The 24,357-nt window shown below is 39.6% G+C and overlaps 1 protein-coding gene across 1 annotated transcript; it reads right to left on the bottom strand.

The window, feature by feature from the left end:
- Window positions 1-16,320: 16,320 nt before the first annotated feature.
- adissp (adipose secreted signaling protein) lies at window positions 16,321-24,206 on the bottom strand. Its single transcript, XM_059551629.1, has 6 exons — window positions 24,031-24,206; window positions 21,840-21,951; window positions 21,466-21,599; window positions 21,217-21,367; window positions 19,579-19,704; window positions 16,321-16,643 (listed from the first exon to the last, which is right to left on the bottom strand). Exons 2-6 carry the CDS (start codon window positions 21,856-21,858, stop codon window positions 16,573-16,575), a joined length of 501 nt encoding a protein of 166 aa, XP_059407612.1. The 5' UTR covers window positions 21,859-21,951; window positions 24,031-24,206; the 3' UTR covers window positions 16,321-16,572.
- Between the last annotated feature and the right edge of the window lie 151 nt (window positions 24,207-24,357).

The raw sequence follows: 24,357 nt of genomic DNA, 5'->3' as shown, positions 1-24,357 counted from the left end.
GCACACTTTACTGTTGGCATGCTACTCTGCAGGTGATGAGCAGTGCCTGCTTTCCTTCAGACATGATGCTTGGATTTGAGGTTCACCAGACCAGAGAATAATGTTTTTCACAAACTGAGGGTTCTTTAGGTGCCTTTTTTTGCCAATTCCAAGTGGGTTTTCATGTGTCTTCACTGAGGAGAGGACTGAGTTTGGCACACTGCCATGAAGAACAAATTGGTGGAGGGTCGCAGTGATGTTTGTCCTTCTGCAGATTTTTCCTATATCCACATATGTGACCCTGGACCACAAAACCCGTCTTAAGTGTCAAATCTGAGGGTGCAAAAAATCTAAATGCTAAAAAAATCACCTTTGATGTTGTCCAAAAGAATTATTAGCAATGCATATTACTGATCAAAAATTAAGTTTTGATATATTCGTGGAGCATGATCTTTACTCAATATCCTAATGATTTTTGGCATAAAAGTAAAATTGATCATTTTGACCCATATAGTGTTTTTTTGGCTATTGGTAAAAATATACCCCAGCAACTTAAGACTGGTTTTGTGGTCCAGGGACACATATGATCATAGAGCCCAACTAAAGTAGATCAGGTTCTTGGTCACCACTCTAACCAAGGCCCTTCTCCATCGATTGCTCAGTTTGGCCAGGAGGCCAGGTTTAGGAAAAGTCCTGATTCTTTCAAGCTTCTTCTATTAAAAGTACTTTCAGTGCAACAGAATTGTTTCTAAACTGTTCCCCAGATGTGTGGCTTGATTCAATCCTGTTTTTGAGCTCTACAGGCATTATTTTTCTGTTTTTTTTTTTTTTACCTCAATGCTTGGTTTTTGCTCTGATGTGCTATTATCAGCTGTTAGACCTTTTATTAATTAAGACATGTGTACCTTTCCAAATTATATCCATTTAAATGAATTTGCCACAGGTTAATTTCACTTGAAGTGCAGAAACATCTACAAGCGATATGAAAGCTCCTCAGTAACATCTACAGTCGTGGCCAACAGTTTTGAGAATTACATAAATATTAGTTTTCAAAAAGTTTGCTGCTAAACTGCTTTTAGATCTTTGTTTCAGTTGTTTCTGTGATGTACTGAAATATAATTACAAACACTTCATATGTTTCAAAGGCTTTTATCGACAATTACATGACATTTATGCAAAGAGTCAGTATTTGCAGTGTTGGTCCTTCTTTTTCAGGACCTCTGCAAATCGACTGGGCATGCTCTCCATCAACTTCTGGGCCAAATCCTGACTGATAGCAAACCATTCTTTCATAATCACTTCTTGGAGTTTGTCAGAATTAGTGGGTTTTTGTTTGTCCACCCGCCTCTTGAGGATTGACCACAAGTTCTCAATGGGATTAAGATCTGGGGAGTTTCCAGGCCATGGACCCTAAATTTCAACATTCTGGTCCCCGAGCCACTTAGTTATCACTTTTGCCTTATGGCATGGTGCTCCATCGTGCTGGAAAATGCATTGTTCTTCACCAAACTGTTGTTGGATTGTTGGAAGAAGTTGCTGTTGGAGGGTGTTTTGGTACCATTCTTTATTCATGGCTGTGTTTTTGGGCAGAATTGTGATGAGAAGCAACCCCACACACATGAATGGTGTCAGGATGCTTTACTGTTGGCATGACACAGGACTGATGGTAGCGCTCACCTTTTCTTCTCCGGACAAGCCTTTTTCCAGATGCCTCAAACAATCGGAAAGGGGCTTCATCTGAGAATATGACTTTGCCCCAGTCCTCAGCAGTCCATTCACTATACTTTCTGCAGAAGATCAATCTGTCCCTGATGTTTTTTTTGGAGAGAAGTGGCTTCTTTGCTGCCTTTCTTGACACCAGGCCATCTTCCAAAAGTCTTCGCCTCACTGTGCGTGCAGATGCGCTCACACCTGCCTGCTGCCATTCCTGAGCAAGCTCTGCACTGGTGGCACTCCGATCCCACAGCTGAATCCTCTTTAGGAGACGATCCTGGTGCTTGCTGGACTTTCTTGGACACCCTGAAGCCTTCTTTACAAGAAATTGAACCTCTTTCCTTGAAGTTCTTGATGATCCTATAAATTGTTGATTTAGGTGCAATCTTAGTAGCCACAATATCCTTGCCTGTGAAGCCATTTTTATGCAACGCAATGATGGCTGCACGCGTTTCTTTGCAGGTCACCATGGTTAACAATGTAAGAACAATGATTTCAAGCATCACCCTCCTTTTAACATGTCAAGTCTGCCATTCTAACCCAATCAGCCTGACATAATGATCTCCAGCCTTGTGCTCGTCAACATTCTCACCTGAGTTAACAAGACGATTACTGAAATGATCTCAGCAGGTCCTTTAATGACAGCAATGAATTGCAGTGGAAAGGTTTTTTTGGGATTGAGTTAATTTTCATGGCAAAGAAGGACTATGCAATTCATCTGATCACTCTACATAACATTCTGGAGTATATGCAAATTGCTATTATAAAAACTTAAGCAGCAACTTTTCCAGTTTCCAATATTTATGTAATTCTCAAAACTTTTGGCCACGACTGTACAAACAAAATGAATGGTCCTGAGCTCAATTTCAGCTGTCCCAGATCAGGATATGAATACTTATGCAATGAAATATTTTAAGTTGCTTTATTTTTAATTAATTTGCAATTATGTTAAAAAACGCTAATTTGCTTAGCCATTATGGTGTATGGAGTGTAGATTGATATGGGAAAATTAAAAAAATGTAACATAAGGCAGAAACAAGAAAATGTGAAAAAAAAAGAATACTTTTGCGAGGCACTGTAAATAAAATTAAACATCTTGACTAATTAAAAAGTAAAATTAATTATGAAATGTAATGCATAAGTCAGATTCAATATATTATGTCATAAAAACATCCTCTCTGAGTTTTCTAAAAAGCTGTCCTAAAGCTGAACTGGACCATTCCAAGAAACAGAATTTACTCTCAGAAATAAAGGTACAAAAGCTGTCATTGGGGGGTACCTTTTCAAAAGGTACACTTTTGTTTCTTTTAGCTTCTTTACACGTTAAGTACAAGCATGTACCTTTTGAAAAGGTACCCACCCCAGTGACAGCTTTTGTACCTTTTTTTTCCAAGAGTGTAGAAAAATAACCGCTGTGTAAAACAACAGTCAACGCAAGGACACAAACAAGATTTTTTCAATTTTTCACTTTTATTTGTATTTCATCCATTCAATTGCTGTGCTAAACCTTTTCAATTTCTTGTAGTGTTAGGACATTAGTGTCTTTTGTGTAATACACTTTATTTTTCTCAAGAACATTCTAAACACATGACTTCCGACCAGTAGAGCCTGTACATTTTGGGCAGTTAGAACACTGGAAATTTAAGGATTTTTATTTTCTTTTGATTTCACGAGTCAACACTTACATATAATTAGCTGAAGTATTATAATGCATATTTGGCGTGCTGTCCGGGGAAGGGGCTCCGAGCTCGGGAATGGCCCGAACCTAGACCCCCCCCCCCGTATATAAAAGTGTAAAATGAACTCTAGTGGAGGAGATGGGGTGGAGGGGGGATGCTGATAAACCGTCAATGGAGACAGGTAGGCTAATTTAGCTGTATTTATACCCTAAGGTTGATTATCTTAAGTGGCTCCACCTGTGCTAATTAGGCTAAGTATTTGACATGCTCCTCCCGAAACTTGTTATGAAACTACATTTCACGAGTTCACACTTACATATAATTAGCTGAAGTATTATAATGCATATTTGGCGTGCTGTCCAGGGAAGGGGCTCCGAGCTCGGGTATGGCCCGAACCTAGAGTACCCCCCCAAAAAGCAATAGTGGAAAGGACAGCTGCCAGACTAAGGACCCCCCCCCACAATAGCGTTGAGATCTGGCGGGGGCTGATATTTAGAAAGTCAGCTGGTTGGCAGGTCGGAAGAGCCTATGTACTCCAGTGGGAGCAACTTTACCTATTTGGATAGATAGGCCCTACCAGCTGCTTGTATCGGACTACAAGGTCGGGAGTGCTCGAGCCGCTGCACAACCGGAACACCTGCATTGGAACAAATGAGCCCTACCGGCCGATAGCGGAGGAGCAACGTGATTGGATAGCTCGACCAGGAGGGGCCGAGTTGCCTCGACTGGAATAGGTCACGGTGTTGGTGTACGGGCCCTACTGGCTGATGAGCCCCTGTTAGTCAGTGGGCAACCAGGGCAGATAACTGACCGAGAGGACCCATGAAGCCTCCGACTGGAGATCAAGACTCAGGACGACGGACGTGTAGGTCCTCTCAGTTGAGCAGGTAAACAGGCTTTGGGCCGCCGACAAAGAGGACTCTTGCGACACCCGACGGGAGATCAATACTCACGGCATCAGATGGATAAGACCTGTTTGTGGGCAGCAAGAAAAGAAAACCCAACCGGGAGCACTCTCGCCGACATCTGACACGAGCACAATACTCAACGGCATCAGACGGGTAAGCGTCGGCAGACGGGGAGCGGGAAGAGGAAAATCCGACTGCGCGGGCTCTCGCAGCATCCGATGGGAGATCAGGACTCAGAACATCGAACAGGTAAGCCTCACCAGGCGGGGGGAAAAGATTTGGACAGAGTTTGGCGGGAGGTGGAGACTCTTGTCGTCGTACAGCGAGCACCGTCACCCATCAAACAGGAATGAAAAGTTAGGTGGCCGTGAGACTCTCGCCGACATTCCATGGGAGCTCAATACTCAAGGCACCGAACGGGTAAGCCTCCCCGACCGTAGCATGGAAAAGTAAAGTTTATGTGGCTGGGAGACTCTCGCCGATGTCCGATGGGAGCTCAATACTCAAGGCACCGAACGGGTAAGCCTCCCCGACCGTAGCATGGAAAAGTAAATTTTATGTGGCTGGGAGACTCTTGCCGACGTCCGATGGGAGCTCAATACTCAAGACACCAAACGGGTAAGCCTAGCCGACCGTAGAAAGGAAAAGGTAAGGTTGTCTGGCCGGGAGGCTCTCGTCGACGTCCGATGGGAGCTCAATACTCAAGGCATCGAACGGGTAAGCCTCTCCGGACGTAAGATGGAAAGGGTAAAGTTGTGTTGCCAGGAGGCTCTCACCGGCGTCCAATAGGAGCTCAATACTCATGGCATCGAACGGGTAAGCCTCGCTGACTGTAGGGGGAAAAGGTAAGGGTGTGTGGCCTGGAGGCTCGCGCCAGCATTCCATGGGAGCTCAAATACTGACGGCATCGGATGGGTAAGCCTTTCTTGACCAAAGGATGAAAAAAGTTGTCTAGCCGTGAGACTCTCACCAACATCCGAAGGGAGCTCAATACTCACGGCGTCGAATGGGTAAGCCTCGCCGACCGTAGAAAGGAAAAAGTAATGTGGTCTAGATGGGAGGCTCTCACCGATGTCTTATGGGAGATAAATACTCACGACATCAAATGGGAAAGCCTCTCCGAACGTAAGACGGAAAGGTAAAGTTGAATGGCCAGTATTTGGCCAGACAGTGAAGGAGGGTTGTTTTATTTTATTTAATTTTTTTTGAACGGAAAAGGCAAAGGCTGGCTCAACCAGGAGCACTCTTGCAGTGCCTGACAGGGGTTCAATACTAAGAACAATTTGGTTGTCTAAAGGGTAGACGCTATGAGGATTACTTGCATAATTGTTTAACAGATCCAATGAGCTGCTTCCAATAACAAGTCAGAAAATCTTGGTGCAGTCATTGTATTTGAAAAATTAAGTGTACAAAAAATAAATAGAATTTCCTGTGCCAGTGTACCCCAAATAAGTGCCATGAATCAGCGATATGGTCATTGTCAATCGTCATCTTGTCAGCGTGTGAGATCGACGATACGTATCGACGATGTAATCGTGCTTGGGTGGAGTAAGAGAGAGACTCTGTTCTTGTCATGGCATGAATATTTGCTGTTTTAAACCATGCAGGTGAAAGAAAGAGAGCCTATGGAATCACCGATAGTCTAAAAGAATCTATACTTTCAGATGCACTGATAAACTGATGTTAAATATAAAATTACTATATTTAAAACAGCTAATTCATGTAATAGGGTACTACTGTCATCTCGCTTGTCTTGTGAAAAATTTGCCGCATCTGCACACGGAAGTTATCTGTCTAAATGATCTGCAAATCGGTCAATGGTGAAAACAATAGTGGATTTCATTTAAAGTTCAACAATTAAACCCTAATATGGACGTAAACGAACGTGTAAAATATAGTATTCAAAACAGGTAAGTTCATATATTTGGAGTAAAGTTTAGTTGAAACTGATGCATTCAGTACGCGCTCCGTACCACGCGCCTCATGATGATTTTATTCACAATAGAACATAGATAACATAGCAAATGTTTAAACTGAGAAAGTTTACAATTTTATGCACAAAATGAGCTCATTTCAGTTTTGATTTCTGCTACAGGTCTCAAAATAGTTGGGACGGGGCATGTTTACCATGGTGTAGCATCTCCTTTTCTTTTCAAAACAGTTTGAAGACGTCTGGGCATTGAGGCTATGAGTTGCTGGAGTTTTGCTGTTGGAATTTGGTCCCATTCTTGCCTTATATAGATTTCCAGCTGCTGAAGAGTTCGTGGTCGTCTTTGACGTATTTTTCGTTTAATGATGCACCAAATGTTCTCTATAGGTGAAAGATCTGGACTGCAGGCAGGCCAGGTTAGCACCCAGACTCTTCTACGACGAAGCCATGCTGTTTTTATAGCTGCAGTATGTGGTTTTGCATTGTCCTGCTGAAATAAACAAGGCCTTCCCTGAAATAGACGTTGTTTGGAGGGAAGCATATGTCAATGTCAATGTCACCTTTATTTATATAGCGCTTTAAACAAATTACATTGCGTCAAAGCAACTGAACAACATTCATTAGGAAAACAGTGTCAATAATGCAAAAATGATAGTTAAAGGCAGTTCATCATTGGATTCAGTTATGTCATCTCTGTTCAGTTAAATAGTGTCTGTGCATTTATTTGCAATCAAGTCAACGATATCGCTGTAGATGAAGTGTCCCCAACTAAGCAAGCCAGAGGCGACAGCGGCAAGGAACCGAAACTCCATCGGTGACAGAATGGAGAAAAAAACCTTGGGAGAAACCAGGCTCAGTTGGGGGGCCAGTTCTCCTCTGACCAGACGAAACCAGTAGTTCAATTCCAGGCTGCAGCAAAGTCAGATTGTGCAGAAGAATCATCTGTTTCCTGTGGTCTTGTCCTGGTGCTCCTCTGAGACAAGGTCTTTACAGGGGATCTGTATCTGGGGCTCTAGTTGTCCTGGTCTCCACTGTCTTTCAGGGATATAGAGGTCCTTTCTAGGTGCTGATCCAGCATCTGGTCTGGATACGTACTGGATCCGGGTGACTGCAGTGACCCTCTGATCTGGACACAGACTGGATCTGGTGGCCACGTTGACCTCGGAACAAGAGAGAAACAGACAAATATTAGCGTAGATGCCATTCTTCTAATGATGTAGCAAGTACATAGGGTGTTATGGGAAGTGTTTCCGGTTCCGGTTTACCTAATTAATGCAGCCTAAAAATCCTTTAACGGATTTGGATAATAAAAGCATGTTAGTATGTTATGTGTATGCCAGGTTAAAGAGATGGGTCTTTAATCTAGATTTAAACTGCAAGAGTGTGTCTGCCTCCCGAACAATGTTAGGTAGGTTATTCCAGAGTTTGGGCGCCAAATAGGAAAAGGATCTGCCGCCTGCAGTTGATTTTGATATTCTAGGTATTATCAAATTGCCTGAGTTTTGAGAACGTAGCGGACGTAGAGGATTATAATGTAAAAGGAGCTCATTCAAATACTGAGGTGCTAAACCATTCAGGGCTTTATAAGTAATAAGCAATATTTTAAAATCTATGCGATGCTTGATAGGGAGCCAGTGCAGTGTTGACAGGACCGGGCTAATATGGTCATACTTCCTGGTTCTAGTAAGAACTCGTGCTGCTGCATTTTGGACTAGCTGTAGTTTGTTTACTAAGCGTGCAGAACAACCACCCAATAAAGCATTACAATAATCTAACCTTGAGGTCATAAATGCATGGATTAACATTTCTGCATTTGACATTGAGAGCATAGGCCGTAATTTAGATATATTTTTGAGATGGAAAAATGCAGTTTTACAAATGCTAGAAACGTGGCTTTCTAAGGAAAGATTGCGATCAAATAGCACACCTAGGTTCCTAACTGATGACGAAGAATTGACAGAGCAACCATCAAGTCTTAGACAGTGTTCTAGGTTATTACAAGCAGAGTTTTTAGGTCCTATAATTAACACCTCTGTTTTTTCAGAATTTAGCAGTAAGAAATTACTCGTCATCCAGTTTTTTTTTATCGACTATGCAATCCATTAGTTTTTCAAATTGGTGTGTTTCACCAGGCTGCGAAGAAATATAGAGCTGAGTATCATCAGCATAACAGTGAAAGCTAACACCATGTTTCCTGATGATATCTCCCAAGGGTAACATATAAAGCGTGAAGAGTAGCGGCCCTAGTACTGAGCCTTGAGGTACTCCATACTGCACTTGTGATCGATAGGATACATCTTCATTCACTGCTACGAACTGATGGCGGTCATATAAGTACGATTTAAACCATGCTAATGCACTTCCACTGATGCCAACAAAGTGTTCAAGTCTATGCAAAAGAATGTTGTGGTCAATTGTGTCAAACGCAGCACTAAGATCCAATAAAACTAATAGAGAGATACACCCACGATCAGATGATAAGAGCAGATCATTTGTAACTCTAAGGAGAGCAGTCTCAGTACTATGATACGGTCTAAATCCTGACTGGAAATCCTCACATATACCATTTTTCTCTAAGAAGGAATATAATTGTGTGGATACCTCCTTTTCTAGTATCTTGGACAGAAAAGGGAGATTCGAGATTGGTCTATAATTGAATAGTTCTTTGGGGTCAAGTTGTGGTTTTTTGATGAGAGGCTTAATAACAGCCAGTTTGAAGGTTTTGGGGACATATCCTAATGACAATGAGGAATTAATAATAGTCAGAAGAGGATCTATGGCTTCTGGAAGCACCTCATTTAGGAGCTTAGATGGTATAGGGTCTAACATACATGTTGTTGGTTTAGATGATTTAACAAGTTTATACAATTCTTCCTCTCCTATGGTAGAGAATGAGTGGAACTGTTCCTCAGGGGGTCTATAGTGCACTGTCTGATGTGATACTGTAGCTGACGGCTGAATGGTTGCAATTTTATCTCTAATAGTATCGATTTTAGAAGTAAAGTAGTTCATAAAGTCATTACTGCTGTGGTGTTGGGAAATGTCAACACTTGTTGAGGCTTTATTTTTCGTAAATTTAGCCACTGTATTGAATAAATACCTGGGGTTATGTTTGTTTTCTTCTAAAAGAGAAGAAAAGTAATCAGATCTAGCAGTTTTTAATGCTTTTCTGTAGGATATGTTACTTTCCCGCCAAGCAATACGAAATACCTCTAGTTTTGTTTTCCTCCAGCTGCGCTCCATTTTTTGGGCTGCTCTCTTTAGGGTGCGAGTATGCTCATTATACCATGGTGTCAAACTGTTTTCCTTAACCTTCCTTAAGCGTAAAGGAGCAACTTTATTTAAAGTGCTAGAAAAGAGAGAGTCCATAGTTTCTGTTACATCATCAAGTTGTTCTGAGGTTTTGGATATGCTAAGGAATTTGGATACATCAGGAAGATAACTTAAAAAGTCTTTTGTGTTAGAAGTGATGGTTCTTCCATACTTGTAACAAGAAGTAGAATTTACAATTTTGGCTATATGAATTTTGCAAAGAACTAAATAATGATCTGAGATATCATCACTTGGCTGAATAATTTCAACACCATCAACATCAATTCCATGTGACAGTATTAAATCTAGAGTATGATTTCGACAATGAGTAGGTCCTGAAACGTGTTGTCTAACACCAATAGAGTTCAGAATGTCTATAAATGCTGATCCCAATGCATCGTTTTCATTATCAACATGGATATTAAAATAACCAACTATTAAAACTTTATCTGCAGCCAGAACTAACTCGGATGTAAAATCACCCAACTCTTTAATAAAGTCTGTATGGTGCCCTGGTGGCCTGTATACAGTAGCCAGTACAAACATAACAGGGGATTTATCATTAACATTTGTTTCTTTGGATAATGTTATATGAAGCACCATTACTTCAAATGAGTTATACTTGTAGCCTGCCCTCTGAGAAATCCTGAAAACGTTGTTATAAATTGAAGCAACACCTCCACCTTTGCCTTTTAGACGTGGCTCATGTTTATAACAGTAATCTTGGGGGGTGGACTCATTTAAAATAATGTAATCAAAATAATGTAATCATATGTTGCTCTAAAACCTTTATATACCATTCAGCATTCACAGAGCCTTCTAAAACATGCAAGCTGCCCATACCGTATGCACTTATGCACCCCCATACCATCAGAGATGCTGGCTTTTGAACTGAACGCTGATAACATGCTGGAAGGTCTCCCTCCTCTTTAGCCCGGAGGACACGGCGTCCATGATTTCCAACAAGAATGTCAAATTTGGACTCGTCTGACCATAAAACACTATTCCACTTTGAAATAGTCCATTTTAAATGAGCCTTGGCCCACAGGACACGACGGCGCTTCTGGACCATGTTCACATATGGCTTCCTTTTTGCATGATAGAGCTTTAGTTGGCATCTGCTGATGGCACGGCGGATTGTGTTTACCGACAGTGGTTTCTGAAAGTATTCCTGGGCCCATTTAGTAATGTCATTGACACAATCATGCCGATGAGTGATGCAGTGTCGTCTGAGAGCCCGAAGACCACGGGCATCCAATAAAGATCTCCGGCCTTGTCCCTTACGCACAGAGATTTCTCCAGTTTCTCTGAATCTTTTGATGATGTTATGCACTGTAGATGATGAGATTTGCAAAGCCTTTGCAATTTGACGTTGAGGAACATTGTTTTTAAAGTTTTCCACAATTTTTTTACGCAGTCTTTCACAGATTGGAGAGCCTCTGCCCATCTTTACTTCTGAAAGACTCTGCTTCTCTAAGACAAAGCTTTTATAGCTAATCATGTTACAGACCTGATATCAATTAACTTAATTAATCACTAGATGTTCTCCCAGCTGAATCTTTTCAAAACTGCTTGCTTTTTTAGCCATTTGTTGCCCCCGTGCCAACTTTTTTGAGACCTGTAGCAGGCATTAAATTTTAAATGAGCTAATTAAGTGGATAAAAGTGTAAAATTTCTCAGTTTAAACATTTGCTACGTTATCTATGTTCTATTGTGAATAAAATATTGGCTCATGTGATTTGAAAGTCTTTTAGTTTTCATTTTATTAAAATTTAAAAAACGTCCCAACTTTTCCGGAATTCGGGTTGTACGTCTGTTTGTGGATTGAGACTTCTTCACCGCCTACAGGCTCAAATCATCCTTGCAAGCACAGGCAAGCGTGAAATGGTATAACGGAGCTGTTTGGTAGCCGAATTATAGTAGGCCAGCTAATAATGATAATAAAATACATAAATAGGAGAATGAGCCTAATATCGACTTGACTATAATCGATATGTAATACTATCACCACCATCTATGATGAATAGGCATAACTTTGAAGCGGAGGTGATGTCGACTTTTGCCAGAAGATAATGCAGGCGCTGCTGTGGCAGTGGGGAGATACAGAGAAAGGCTTCTGCGGGAGCAGACACTGCTGCGGCAGTGGGGAGATACAGAAAAGGCTCCTGCGGGAGCAGACACTGCTGCGGCAGTGAGGAGATACAGAAAAGGCTCCTGCGGGAGCAGACACTGCTGCGGCTGTGGGGAGATACAGAAAAGGCTCCTGCGGGAGCAGACACTGCGGCAGCAGTAGGAAGATATGGAAAAGGCTTCTGCGGAAGCAGACACTGCAGTGGCAGATACGGAAAAGGCTCCTGCGGGAGCAGACACTGCTGCGGCAGTGAGGAGATACGGAAAACAGAGAAGTAAAGGGGGAGCATGAGAAGAGGAGGAGAGATAGCTGCTTTGGCCGCCTGCGGAACTTGCTTCGGCTGCTGTAGTTGTTGAAAGTGAAAAAAAGTGAAAGTGACATGACATTCAGCCAAGTATGGTGACCCATACCCAATTCGTGCTCTGCATTTAACCCATCCAAAGTGCACACACACAGCAGTGAACACACACACACACCCGGAGCAGTGGGCAACTATTTATGCTGCAGCGCCCGGGGAGCAGTTGGGGGTTCAGTGACTTGCTCAAGGACACTTCAGTCATGGTATTGCCGGCCCGCGATTCGAATCCACAACCCTAGGGTTGGGGGTCAAACTCTATAACCATTAGGCCACGACTTCCCCCTCCTTGGCTGTGGGAAGAGTAGACAGGTTAGTAACATTTGATGGGGCAACCTAAAAAATTTATCCGTAGCCTACTGTGTTGCCAACTTAGCAATTGGTTGCCTAATTTGACAATTCCTTAAGCCTTGTCCACATTAGTACGTTCCTGTTGGAAAAGCATTATTCCACTTGTTTTGGCCTTCCGGCCTTTTTAAACAGCCTCCAAAACGGATAAATTTGGAACACTGGTTTCACGTTGCAGTATAGACTGGAAACAGAGGCTTCTGAAAACTATGAATATCATTTAGTCTTGTAAAACATACCAATAGACATGATTATGGCAATAACATTAATTGCAGTTATGTGCTATTCACTTCCAAGCAGTTTCTAATGAATTTACTTGCATGCTTTTCATATTACAGTCCTAGAAAGACAACAGAATTTTACTCACACTTGCTGTCCTGCGGCAAAACGAGGGTAGTGGTGTATTAGATAAATTCTAAGTGATCACGCCAGTAAATGGTGAAATATGTCCCTAAATAAATTGGTCCTGCCAGAATAATTGCATGAAACTTATGTCTGTATAACCACAGTGAGGTTTAAACATGCACGGTAAGGCAGATAATATCTTTGGACATTTCAGTGTGGATGACGACGAATGGCATCGTTTAACAAACTTTAAGCCACCTTTCCACGGCACACGACATTTGGATACGATTGTCGCATTTCTTCAATCGTGGTGTCAAGCGAGGCGAGCTCGGGCTTTGCACGGTCTATTGGCCACGACGTGTGGCTTGGCGAGAAGAGCAGCTGTCGCGATGATGTTTGATGGTGCTCAACGGCCGTGTTTAATGATCATGGGTATCAGCAAAAGTAGCAGATCTGAAAAAATCCCCGGTATGGATCTCCTCGCTGGAAGGAAAATTGGGTCTGTGATAAGATGACAGACAGAGCGAACCGGGATGCTGATAAACCGTCAATGGAGACAGGTAGGCTAATTCAGCTGTATTTATACCCTAAGGTTGATTATCTTAAGTGGCTCCACCTGTGCTAATTAGGCTAAGTATCTGACGTGCTCCTCCCGAACCTACATTATGAAACTACATTTGTTATCAATGTCTTTTTTGGTCAGTCATTTTAATTGGATTTCTCATCAGTATATAGATAATGCACATTTTCCATTAGTTTTACAACCCCCCCCCCCCCCCCCTTTTTTTTGTAGATTAACATGAGCAGTAACACCATCTAGTGTTGTTATAAGCTGCTACTTCCCTTACTGCTTGTTACTGCAAGCCAAGATTAGGTGAGGTGATATTTTTAAACAAACCTTTTCTTGTTACTGCCCACAACAAAAACTATGTAGAGCAATCACTCTATTAAAATATAAAAGGGTTTGGAAGTTTATTGGTCAAATACCAGATTTTTCAAATAGAAAAGCGTAGAAGAATGGATGTTTCAAAGTGTTGCTGATATAAAACCTCACTTCATGCTCACTTCAACTTCATAGTCAAATTAGCAGTTTTAAGTTGCAACTTTACTTCAGGAAATGTCAAAAATACTTATAAATCCATCATGTCTTTTGTGTGTCTTGGTCCCAAGAGCATCTGTGTGGTCAAGACAAATTTTTGAGTTGCTTCAAAATCCTGTTAAAAAACCATACAGGAAATATGTTAGATACTGGACAACCAAAATACTGGATGAAATGAATATCAAAATAACTTTATAAAAATTATTCAAAAGATTCCTTTACATTTATCACTAGGTGGTACTGTCCTAAAATTGCTTAAAGGGGTGGTGATTGCGATTTCACTTTTTTTAACGTTAGTTAGTGTGTAATGTTGCTGTTTGAACATAATATCTGCAGAGTTATGAAGCTGAAAGTTTAATGCAAATGGAGATATCGTCTTTTAAAATTCAGGCAATTTAATGCCTACAAAATGGCTGGTAGGTACTTCAAAAAGTTACTTCCCTGGTTCGTCTCATTCAACTCGGCTCCAACAATGAACTGTTCCAATTATACACTTATTTTCACATAGCTATTAGAAGCGTTAAACATGGACGTGCATGCAGTTGCCGTATTGTATTAAAGCTTTAATCAGGATAAAACTTTATATTGAAGGCTAACATAAGCAGTAGCATTTACAAATAACAGCATATCTATGAGACAACAACAAACAAATAGCATAGGCCTACAATTAAAAGACATGCTTGCACTGGTTCTGCACGATCTTCTTGAATAATATCCTCTGCTTCTCAATCGAGCTCAAACTGATAAGTGATATTAATGACGCCATTGTTTACAATACAACCAGAACACATGCCGCTGAGGTGAGGGGCGGGACTTTTAGATGTGCACTAGAGGCATTTTGGCCAATCACAACACACTGGGCTAGCTAACCAATCAGAGCCCATCACCAATTTCTAAGGGAGGGGCTTCATAAAAGCAGGAAATGATCAGCGCATTTCTCAGAGAAGGAACAGAGTGGTGTGGAATAAAGGTAAATTATTACCTAATTTTTTAATTAATTAAATAGCTTTAACACGTTAGCCTGTACCCCATAAAAAAAAAACTGTGAACCACCCCTTTAAAGGCACAATATGAAAGATTTTTTAATTAAAATATGCAAAAGCCATTTGAACAGTGTTATATATTTTGCTGACTTTTGTACTTGCATTATCCCAAATGTTTTGAAGAATTTTTAAATCCAGAAAAATAAGCAACTTTAACTAGTGACACGGACCGCGACAATGACGTCATACACACTCGATTTCCGGTTTTGTTTTGTAGAAAACATGGAAACACCAAAGATTCTTTAATATGTTTTGCATTTAACTAGACAGGTGACTCCCACACAGAGTAGCATTATAACAGATCATTACAAGAGAAAATTTATATATTGTGTAAAACAGCGCTGCACAACCGGAAGGAGCAGAAGCATAATAAAAGCTCTGCTGCTTTTAAATCCATATGTCACACTCGTTCAGCAGCCTCGTTTTGCTTAGACGGCTTTCAGCCTCACCCTGCTTTATACTATTACATTAATAAATGTAATAGTGGGAAGTCGTGGCCTAATGGTTAGAGAGTTGGACTTGCAATCGAAGGGTTGTGAGTTCGAGTCTCAGGCCGGCAGGCATTGTGGGTGGGGGGAGTGCATGTACAGTGCTCTCTCCACCTTCAATACCACAACTGAGGTGCCCTTGAGCAAGGCACTGAACCCCTAACAGCTCCCTGGGCGCCGCAGCATAAATGGCTACCCACTGCTCCGAGTGTGTGTTCACAGTGTGTGTGTGTGTTCACTGCTGTGTGTGTGCACCTTGGATGGGTTAAAAGCAGAGCATGAATTCTGAGTATGGGTCACCATACTTGGCCATATGTCACTTCACTTCACAAATCATGAGCTTATCCATGAACATGATTTTTGCCCTTGTCCCATCGGATTGCATTGGCTGTGGGGATGAAGACGACAACTACCATGATTCCACACTCAGTTAAGGCGTCATCAAACTACACCTTTGTTTCTTTGTTTGTTTTGAATACACATCCTCTAGCGGCAAAAACTTACATATTGTGCCCTTAAGTTCCCTCAGGGAATGACAGTAATGTTAATTGCCAAGATATGTTAGAGTAGGTCAATGCATTGCAGTACATATCTTTATCTTTAATTAAGTGTTTTATATAGCCTGCTTTTTTGTATTAACAAATCACATCATATTTGAGAAATGTATCACAGCAGTTGGAGAGACTTATGATTGATTGATTATGGTTGCAAAGCATTTAAGAAATAGGATGACATAATTATTTATATGAAGTGTACATTATGCACCCGATTATACATACATTCCACCTTCAGGCATTCAGGTAATACTTGCGAAAAAAATAAATAAAGTAGGTTGCTTGCATGTTTTTGATATACATTTTAAATTGAATAAAGTACCCAGCTAAGCCAAACATGTTTTTTGCTCCATTTTGTGGCTAATGAGGAGCTCAATATAGTGAATGTATAGTAAATCATCATTAGGCTATCAAACATAACATAGCTGAACTTGGTCAGATGCAATGGTATTGCTTTTTCTCTTTAAATTGCTTTTTGATTTAATTCTCTTGTAATAAAATTCAGTTAAAACTAAAGTTGAATTCGTGATGGATTGGCATAGACTCTAGAATAGCGAATACAATTAATTTGGGATCCTCCATGGATGGGTGTGAGACGGGTTGTTCACATTCACATGTAGATTCTTTCATTTTGGTTCATTCTCATCATATAGCCAAGCAAATGGATTTAGTCACATCTTTTGTGTCATTATTTTGTGTGTTTTTCTTCACCAACACACCGCACTCCATCAAGTAACATTGGCGTCCCATGGTGGCGATCTGTGAAAAACAATAGACAGTTTCTTATTTTAGTGGTGGTGATTTTCGATTTACAAATTAGTTCTTACTTAATGTTGCTTAACAATTCTGACCCTCAAATTGAGCACATTTTCGCTTTGTTTTTGTATCTTACTACAAAATAAGAGGAGTGTAAGTACTAAATCAACTAATTAGAGCTCTTGTTTTTATTATTACAAATTCTGGTATTGTTTCTCAAGCTGGCTAGAAAGTTAACTGACACGCTGCACAGATCCAAGCTGATAATGAACGTGGATTTGCGCAGCTTGTCAGTTAATAATGGCTCTGTCTAGTAACAGCTGCTCTATGTGAAATCAGGCATCTGATGGTATTTACCGCTGATTTGAGAACCGGCTTTACTGACGAGATGTGCATTAACCATTGGCTGATATATATCACGCACCCCTAATTGTGGTTTATATTAAACTCCACCCAAAAATGAAAATTCTCTTATTTACTCACCCTCATCCGATATTTTTTCTAATTTCTTTTTGCATATGAACAGAAAATTTGATTTTTTTTAATTATTCATCTGTGAGTCAACATAATGCAAGTAAATAGATCCCTTAAAATGACGTTTCAAAAACCACACAAACGAACATAATGGTAATCCAAAGTTGAATCAATGTCTTCTGTAACAAAACGGTAGGTGTTAAAAAAATACAAATATTTAAAACTTTGTAAGATAAAAACTATTGCTTGCAGCCAGCAATGAATGTCAGCATATAGTAAAGCCTGATAACAGTGCATTGTGAAACTTAAGTGACAGTCCCGAAGCTGACATTTTTGTCAAGCGAACACACATGGCCGTCATGGAGTTAATGAAAATAACTGAAGACTGTAATGCAAATTAATGTTAAAAATAAAAATATGACATGAAAGACTTTTTATGAAAACATGAACACGTGATTAGAACACTGTAAGATTATGATTATGATGCAGCAATGTTATTAATAAAGATGCATCTAAAAGAAATAGATGACTGAGGTGAAGAGTGACTTTATACCAATAAACTGTAGCCCGTTCTATGACACATTCTATGATATTAATCAGATAACTTAGATACATAACATAGACGTAACATCACAACTTGTATCTGCACTAAAGGATGCAAATTTCAGTGAACTTTAAGTTATACTTTTTATATACTTTAAGCTATAGCGAGAGTGAGATAGTGAGAGAGAGAGAGCTCCTGCTTTGATTTCTTTTACATGACAGCGCTGAAACACGAGCAAGGATAAAATTTACTATAGATTTCTATAAAGTTCTCATTATAATGCTGTTTTATGGCAGATTTGTGCTATATTTTCGTCTACACTGTACAAAAGTACTTCTCCTTTGCCGAGATAATCCATCCACCTCACAGGTGTGGCATATCAAGATGCTGATTACTTAGACAGCATGATTATAGCACAGCTGTGTCTTAGGCTGGCCACAATAAAAGGCCAATCTAAAATGTGCAGTTTTATCACACAGCACAATGCCAAAGATGTCGAAAGTTTAGAGGGAGCATGCAATTCGGATGCTGACTGCAGGAATGTCCACCAGAGCTGTTGCCCATGAATTGAATGTTAATTTCTCTACCATAAACCATCTCCAAAGGTGTTTCAGAGAATTTGGCAGTACATCCAACCGGCCTCACAACCACAAACCACGTGTAACCACACCTGCCCAGGACCATCCAGCATCTTCACCTCCAAGATAGTCTGAGACCAGCTGCTGCAACAATCGGTTTGCATAACCAAAGAATTTCTGCACAAACTATCTCAGGGAAGCTCATCTGCATGCTCATCATCCTCATCGGGGTCTCGACCTGACTGCAGTTTGTCATCATAACTGACTTGAGTGGGCAAATGCTCATATTCAATGGTGTCTGGCACTTTGGAGAGGTGTTCTTTTCACAGATGAATCCCTGTTTTCACTGTACATGGCAGATGGCAGACAGCGTGTGAGTGAGCGGTTTGCTGATGTCAACATTGTGGATCAAGTGGCATCAGCATCTTGACATGCCACACCTGTGAGGTGGATGGATTATCTCGGCAAAAGAGAAGTAATTTTGGTCAGTTTACATTATTAAGTATTTCCACATATCGCCTGCACATTTTCGAAGCCATGTAAATTATACGAATTGTGCCATGAAGAAATATGATGAAAAAAAGACTGCTGCATTATTATAAAATCTGTATTTTTTTAAGGCAATATAACCGTCTAAAGTAACTCAGATAGTCAATATTGGGCATTGTATTTGAGCATGATAAGGAGTGCACACAGCATGCTAATACATGCTGATATCCCAAATCTATCTGGTCAAAGTGCCATTCTCTCTCTTCTCATGTCTTTTGACTCATGCATTGGCAAGCTACACAATCAGAGCTCAGGGTGCCGCTATAACCAATAGTGCTGCTATAACTGATCAGGAGAAAAAATATTTTAATCAATCAATTTAATACTGGAGTACTCCATTGCTGTTGTACATCTCTATTCAGAAGACACTGACTGATTCATCAACTGGAGGTTGTATGGATTACCGTCATGTTCATTTTGCATGGTTTTTGAAGCATTATTTTGAGAGATCTATCCACTTGCATTATATAGACTCACAGAGATGGATTATTCTGCTAAAATTCTCTAAAAGTTTGTGTTCATCTAAAAAAAAACATTCAAGTCATATTCATCTCGGACCGATGCATAAATGAAGAGAAAATTTTCATTCTTCGGTGGAAAATTCCTTTAATTTCATTTTTAAAAATACTTTCTCTTATCCCAGCTATTTTTTGTAAAACTGCTTAGAAACAACTGAACTGAAATGAATATGCAGAGACAACTATACTGGTCCACATGAGGGACACACATCACCTCATGAATGCTTTGTTATGAATGACTAGAGATCTGTCACCAGTTGGTGTGTGCATCTCACCCATGACTCTGGCCTGTAATCGAACTCGGACGCTGCTGTCCCTTCTGCTCCTGTTGACCAGGGTGAGTTCCTCTTGCACCACTCCCTCCTGCTGAGCACTGTACTCACAAACCACCCTCGCTCCCCCTTAAAAGAGCACAGAAAGATGAATGGGAGTGAGTGGGATAAATCCCGATACAGAGGGATACCAAGACAACACAGAATAAAAAGATGGGTAAAAGTGACCAGGATAAGACTGGAAGATTGAAATCATTATGGAGAAACAATCACCTAACTGCAAAGTGCTTGCAGCTTCTTTTAGAATATAAATTGTACACTCAGATACGGCTAACCTACTGAGATCTCCCTAGAGATTCAATTGTGGGAAAAATGACACTACTATAAACGCACTATAAAGTGAGTTTCAGCTAATGGAGGGATCAATGCCGGCTGAAATAGGAGTGTGACTATTGATCCTAACATGACGTCTTGCATTTGTCTTGATGGTTTTATCAGCAGTCAGATGTACAAGCAAGCTTATTTAACTGCTCTGAAAGCACATATGTTTTTACATCCTTGTTTAATTGTTACTGCTTAGTTTTAGCTAGGCTACATGTATTTAGTATGTATTTCTAAACTTTCTCATCATTCACTGAGTCAAGGAAGCTTCATGTTTATAGATCTGGGCTGTTTTTTCAAGGGTTTCTTGCTCAATCCCAAGCAAGACTGAGATGGTTTCAAGGTCACATGTATTGTTCAATAACCTTGTGCCCCAAAGCAGAGCACTTAACCCAGGTTGCTCCACTGAGACTCTCCCTGTAATAAGTCTACTGTAAGTAGCTTCAGCTGAAAAGCTGAACACCTCTTAATAGGGTTTATGTGAATAAATGAGAACATAAGGGTTGTAAGCAGACTTTGATAAGTGACATAGAATGTATGGTAAAAATTGGTCTATATTGTGCGTTAAAGTCCTCCGGGGAAATTCATATTTATGAGTTGGGAAGTTGTAATTACAATGTCAGGGGCGTTCAAATAACTTTGGTCAGAATTAGATGCCAATGTACCTTTTCTGCTTAAAATTCAGTAAGATTTTGTCTTGTTTAAAATAATTAAAAATATTTTTTTATTTTTAATTCAATTTATGAAGGTCCGGTAAATTGATTCACTAGATATTCTACCGTAATTGCTAAATACACTATGGTGATTTCTATATATAAATATTTATATTATTTTGATGACAGTTTGTTCTTCATAAATGCTAGTTAGTTTTTTAAAATATAAATAGATATCTATAAATACATCTGTAGGTTGCAATTTAAAAAATGGTTAAAAATAATGTTTTATTTTAATCTAATGTTTTTACCAAATACATCTATGAAAACATGTTAATGGGTAATTTTTGTACTTTCTATGTATTTTTAACATTCAAACACATTTAATAATATATTTAGAAATATCAATCATATATATATATATATATATATATATATATATATATATATATATATATATATATGTATATAGTATATAGTATTTTTTATGGAAATGAAGTAATTTTCATTTAAAATATGTTTCATGTACAAATTTAATGTGCGTTCAACTAAATACAATCTTTCCAACTTTACTTATAAACACCATAAAACCAATGCAAAAACATACCGTCAGGCCGTGGTGTGATGAGTGTTGCACGTAGTCGTGGTTTTGCAGTAGTGCGTAGTGCGGGGGAAAGGGTGACATCTTTCCCTAGTGTTGGGACTTGTGGCAAAGAAAAGATGATTTCATATCTGTGATGGCTCCTTAAAAATCCCACCTAGATACAGAGTTTCGCAGTCAACAATTTCAGCATGCAACACATGTTATATACCACATTTTTAACTAATTTATTTATTTTTTACCAATTTGTATCACCTTAACAAGATATGCACCATCAGGCTCTGGTAGAGCAATTATGACTTTATCCTGAAGCTTTTCATCACAGCTATTGTTAATGGGAGCATCTTCATCATCATCAGGAAAACGTACTCCACCTTTTGAAGTGGAGCCTGGCGAAAAGAAAACAAGGGTGGAGTTGAGATCACAGAGATGGATACTGGACCAGAAGATACAAGCTGAGATGATTAATGCAGGCTGAACCCAGTGTGGGAGAGCTGTTAGAATATACACACTCTGGAAGTGTTAAGAGACGATGAGAAAGCATAAATGTATACATATATAAAGCACATTGTGTAAGAAATTCATACACACACATATTCAGACATTATGAGCACAGAAAAGACACTGACTTTTCCTTCCTGTTGCCATGTCAACATAAGGCCAGGGAAATCCAGGGATGATGACTGACGTCAATTTGATATCATCTCTTAATAACAGACACTGAGTCAGAGACAATGACCGCTGCAGAAGAACAGAAGATGCCTGTGAGTTATGTAATCTATGATCAGCTTGTAATTTCCTATACAGTCATATTCACTGATATATAGAATAATGTTTTAGACAGCACATCAAGAGATTTAAATTGCATTATTTCACCAACTTTTTAATGATTAATTGTGCTTCCTCTGAGCAATCCTAATTTGCATTTCATTGACTAAGCCCTGCTGGGTTAAGTGCCACAGGATGGAGGTCCCCCACAACTGTAATGCTTTATTATCATCATTAGTTTGCAGTAGTAACTGAGGTTAAAATGGCGAATCATCTGAGTAAGCATTCATTAAGCCTGTTATTAGGCCAAAACTCCATTTAGACGCTTCCTTATTTTCCCTCAAGTCAGACTTTATACTGACATCATTCAGCATGGGTGCATGAATTGTGTTTATTGCTGGCGTTTCATACTGAAATATAAGTTTTGTTCTATTCATTTTCAGTTATGTTTTTCTCAGCCTCATATTTCACATATCTATATAATGGACATAACTTGAATTCAGTCCAAAACGAAAAGCTGCATGAAAGAAAAGGTAAGGTAGCATAGCATAAACTTATTTTTATTATTATTATTATTTAAGTAACAATAACAAGACTCAGCTGGTCATGTGATCTCAACATGGCTGGATGAGGATGATCCTTGTTGATCCAGGAACATCGTTCCAATCAACCAATCAGAATTGAGAGATAACTTTTCAGGAAATATCTGTTTTAGGCTTAAAATCAGGGTTAGGTGCTTCTATTTCCCACATTTCTCACTGATTTTAGGAATAAATTATGGGTAAGGTTAGGTTTAGGGGTAGGGATTGGGTTTAGTCCATATTTTTGAACAATAATGTTTATCCAGGATCATCAGAAGATGTTGATCCAGGAACATGTCTTACTTGGCAAAAATACGGTGACCCGCCAATGATGGGTGACCCACAACACAAATGAAATCGATTTTTGTTCTAGAAAAGCAGTTAAATAGCAGTAAACAAAATTGGTTTGGCAAAATATTGAATGATTCTTCCAAATTGCCAATTCCTAAACTGATGTAATCACGTATGTGCACACTAGATATATATATATATATATATATATATATATATATATATATATATATATATATATATATATATATATATATCTAGTGTGCACATATATATATATATATATATAGACACACACACACACACACACACACTGTATTATAAATTATTTACTTGGGTGTAGAACTCTATGTACCTGTCCCTGATTTCCCCCCAGTAGATTTATCTGTAGATCATGCACGCAGATGGGACTCCAGACTCTAAACATCAATTTCACATGAAAATCTTTGACTTTAATCGGGTTCATTACGCAAGTTCAGTCAAGGTTATTTCAGAGAATGACACTCACATTCAAACTAAAGCGGCTTATAATACCGCGCTTCTCAGTCTTTCTTCCAAAGCGCCCCTGCAAAATCACGTCAAATATGACGATAAGAAAAAAGCGGCTTATGCAACAATAATCGCTGAAATGGGCGATGCAAGTTATAGAGATAGGGTACATTATTACAGGCGGTCCCTTCGAAGGCAGTAGGCTACCTGACGACAAGGCATCTCTCGTTCATAATTGATTAAAGTACAGCATGTTGTGCTCTGTGTAAAAATGGAACAACAATGAGCGTCGCGTGCCGGTGTCCTGTTTGCCACCACTGACAGAAAAAAAAATTCGATATTCAAAAGAGTAGACTAAGTGGTTCTGGTGGTTCAGCCAAATATTCGTACCCTTTATTTCGTATAGTAATGATACATTATGTTTGACTAGTCGTCTAATTACAGACAGAACTGGGCTATAAATCCATCTGGGGGGAAATGTCTTCTGAAGATTGCAGTTCATGTAGAACTGTTTATTAACAGACTTGTGACAGAATTGTAGGATTCTATTAATAGCTCCCATTTAAGAAAAAATATTTTTTGCAGTGAGGGTAGCTTTAAAATGTACGCGTGCACGCAGACTATACATAGACTATAGCTAGTTGAATATCAAAATAATTTGAATCGGAAATTCACTGAAAATCAAACTTACCTGCCTTGTAGAGCGGAAGCAGGTTTGTCGCGTTGCCTGAAGCGCTGTGCCATCCGTCCGCTCTGACGCTGCGCGCGATCACAAGAGAAGATCCGCAGCCATTGGTTACTGATGCTTACTTAACGTCTAGCTCTCATTTTTTTTATCTCCCTCATTATATATACACGCAATGTGGAGGCAAGAGGTCCGGACCAGTGCCCAGCAGAGCCCCTATCTAGCCTGCTTTGAGCTGAGGATCACAGTGGCCTCACCCAGCACTGCAAATGTATAACATTGATATAGATGTTGTTGAAGTTCTTGAATGGATGATATTAATAGAATGAAATG

The sequence above is a fragment of the Carassius carassius genome, chromosome 6 (genome assembly GCF_963082965.1).
Source record: "Carassius carassius chromosome 6, fCarCar2.1, whole genome shotgun sequence".
NCBI lineage: Eukaryota > Metazoa > Chordata > Actinopteri > Cypriniformes > Cyprinidae > Carassius > Carassius carassius.
The sequence above is the reverse complement of the archived record's forward strand: the minus strand, read 5'-3'. Positions and strand labels throughout refer to the sequence as shown.

Coding starts and splice junctions, on each gene's coding strand:
- adissp (XM_059551629.1), bottom strand. Junction 21,368..21,465: donor ATGGTGCATATCTTGTTAAG/GTGATACAAATT, acceptor CTCTGTATCTAG/GTGGGATTTTTAAGGAGCCA. Junction 19,705..21,216: donor CATCACACCACGGCCTGACG/GTATGTTTTTGC, acceptor TGCTCTTTTAAG/GGGGAGCGAGGGTGGTTTGT.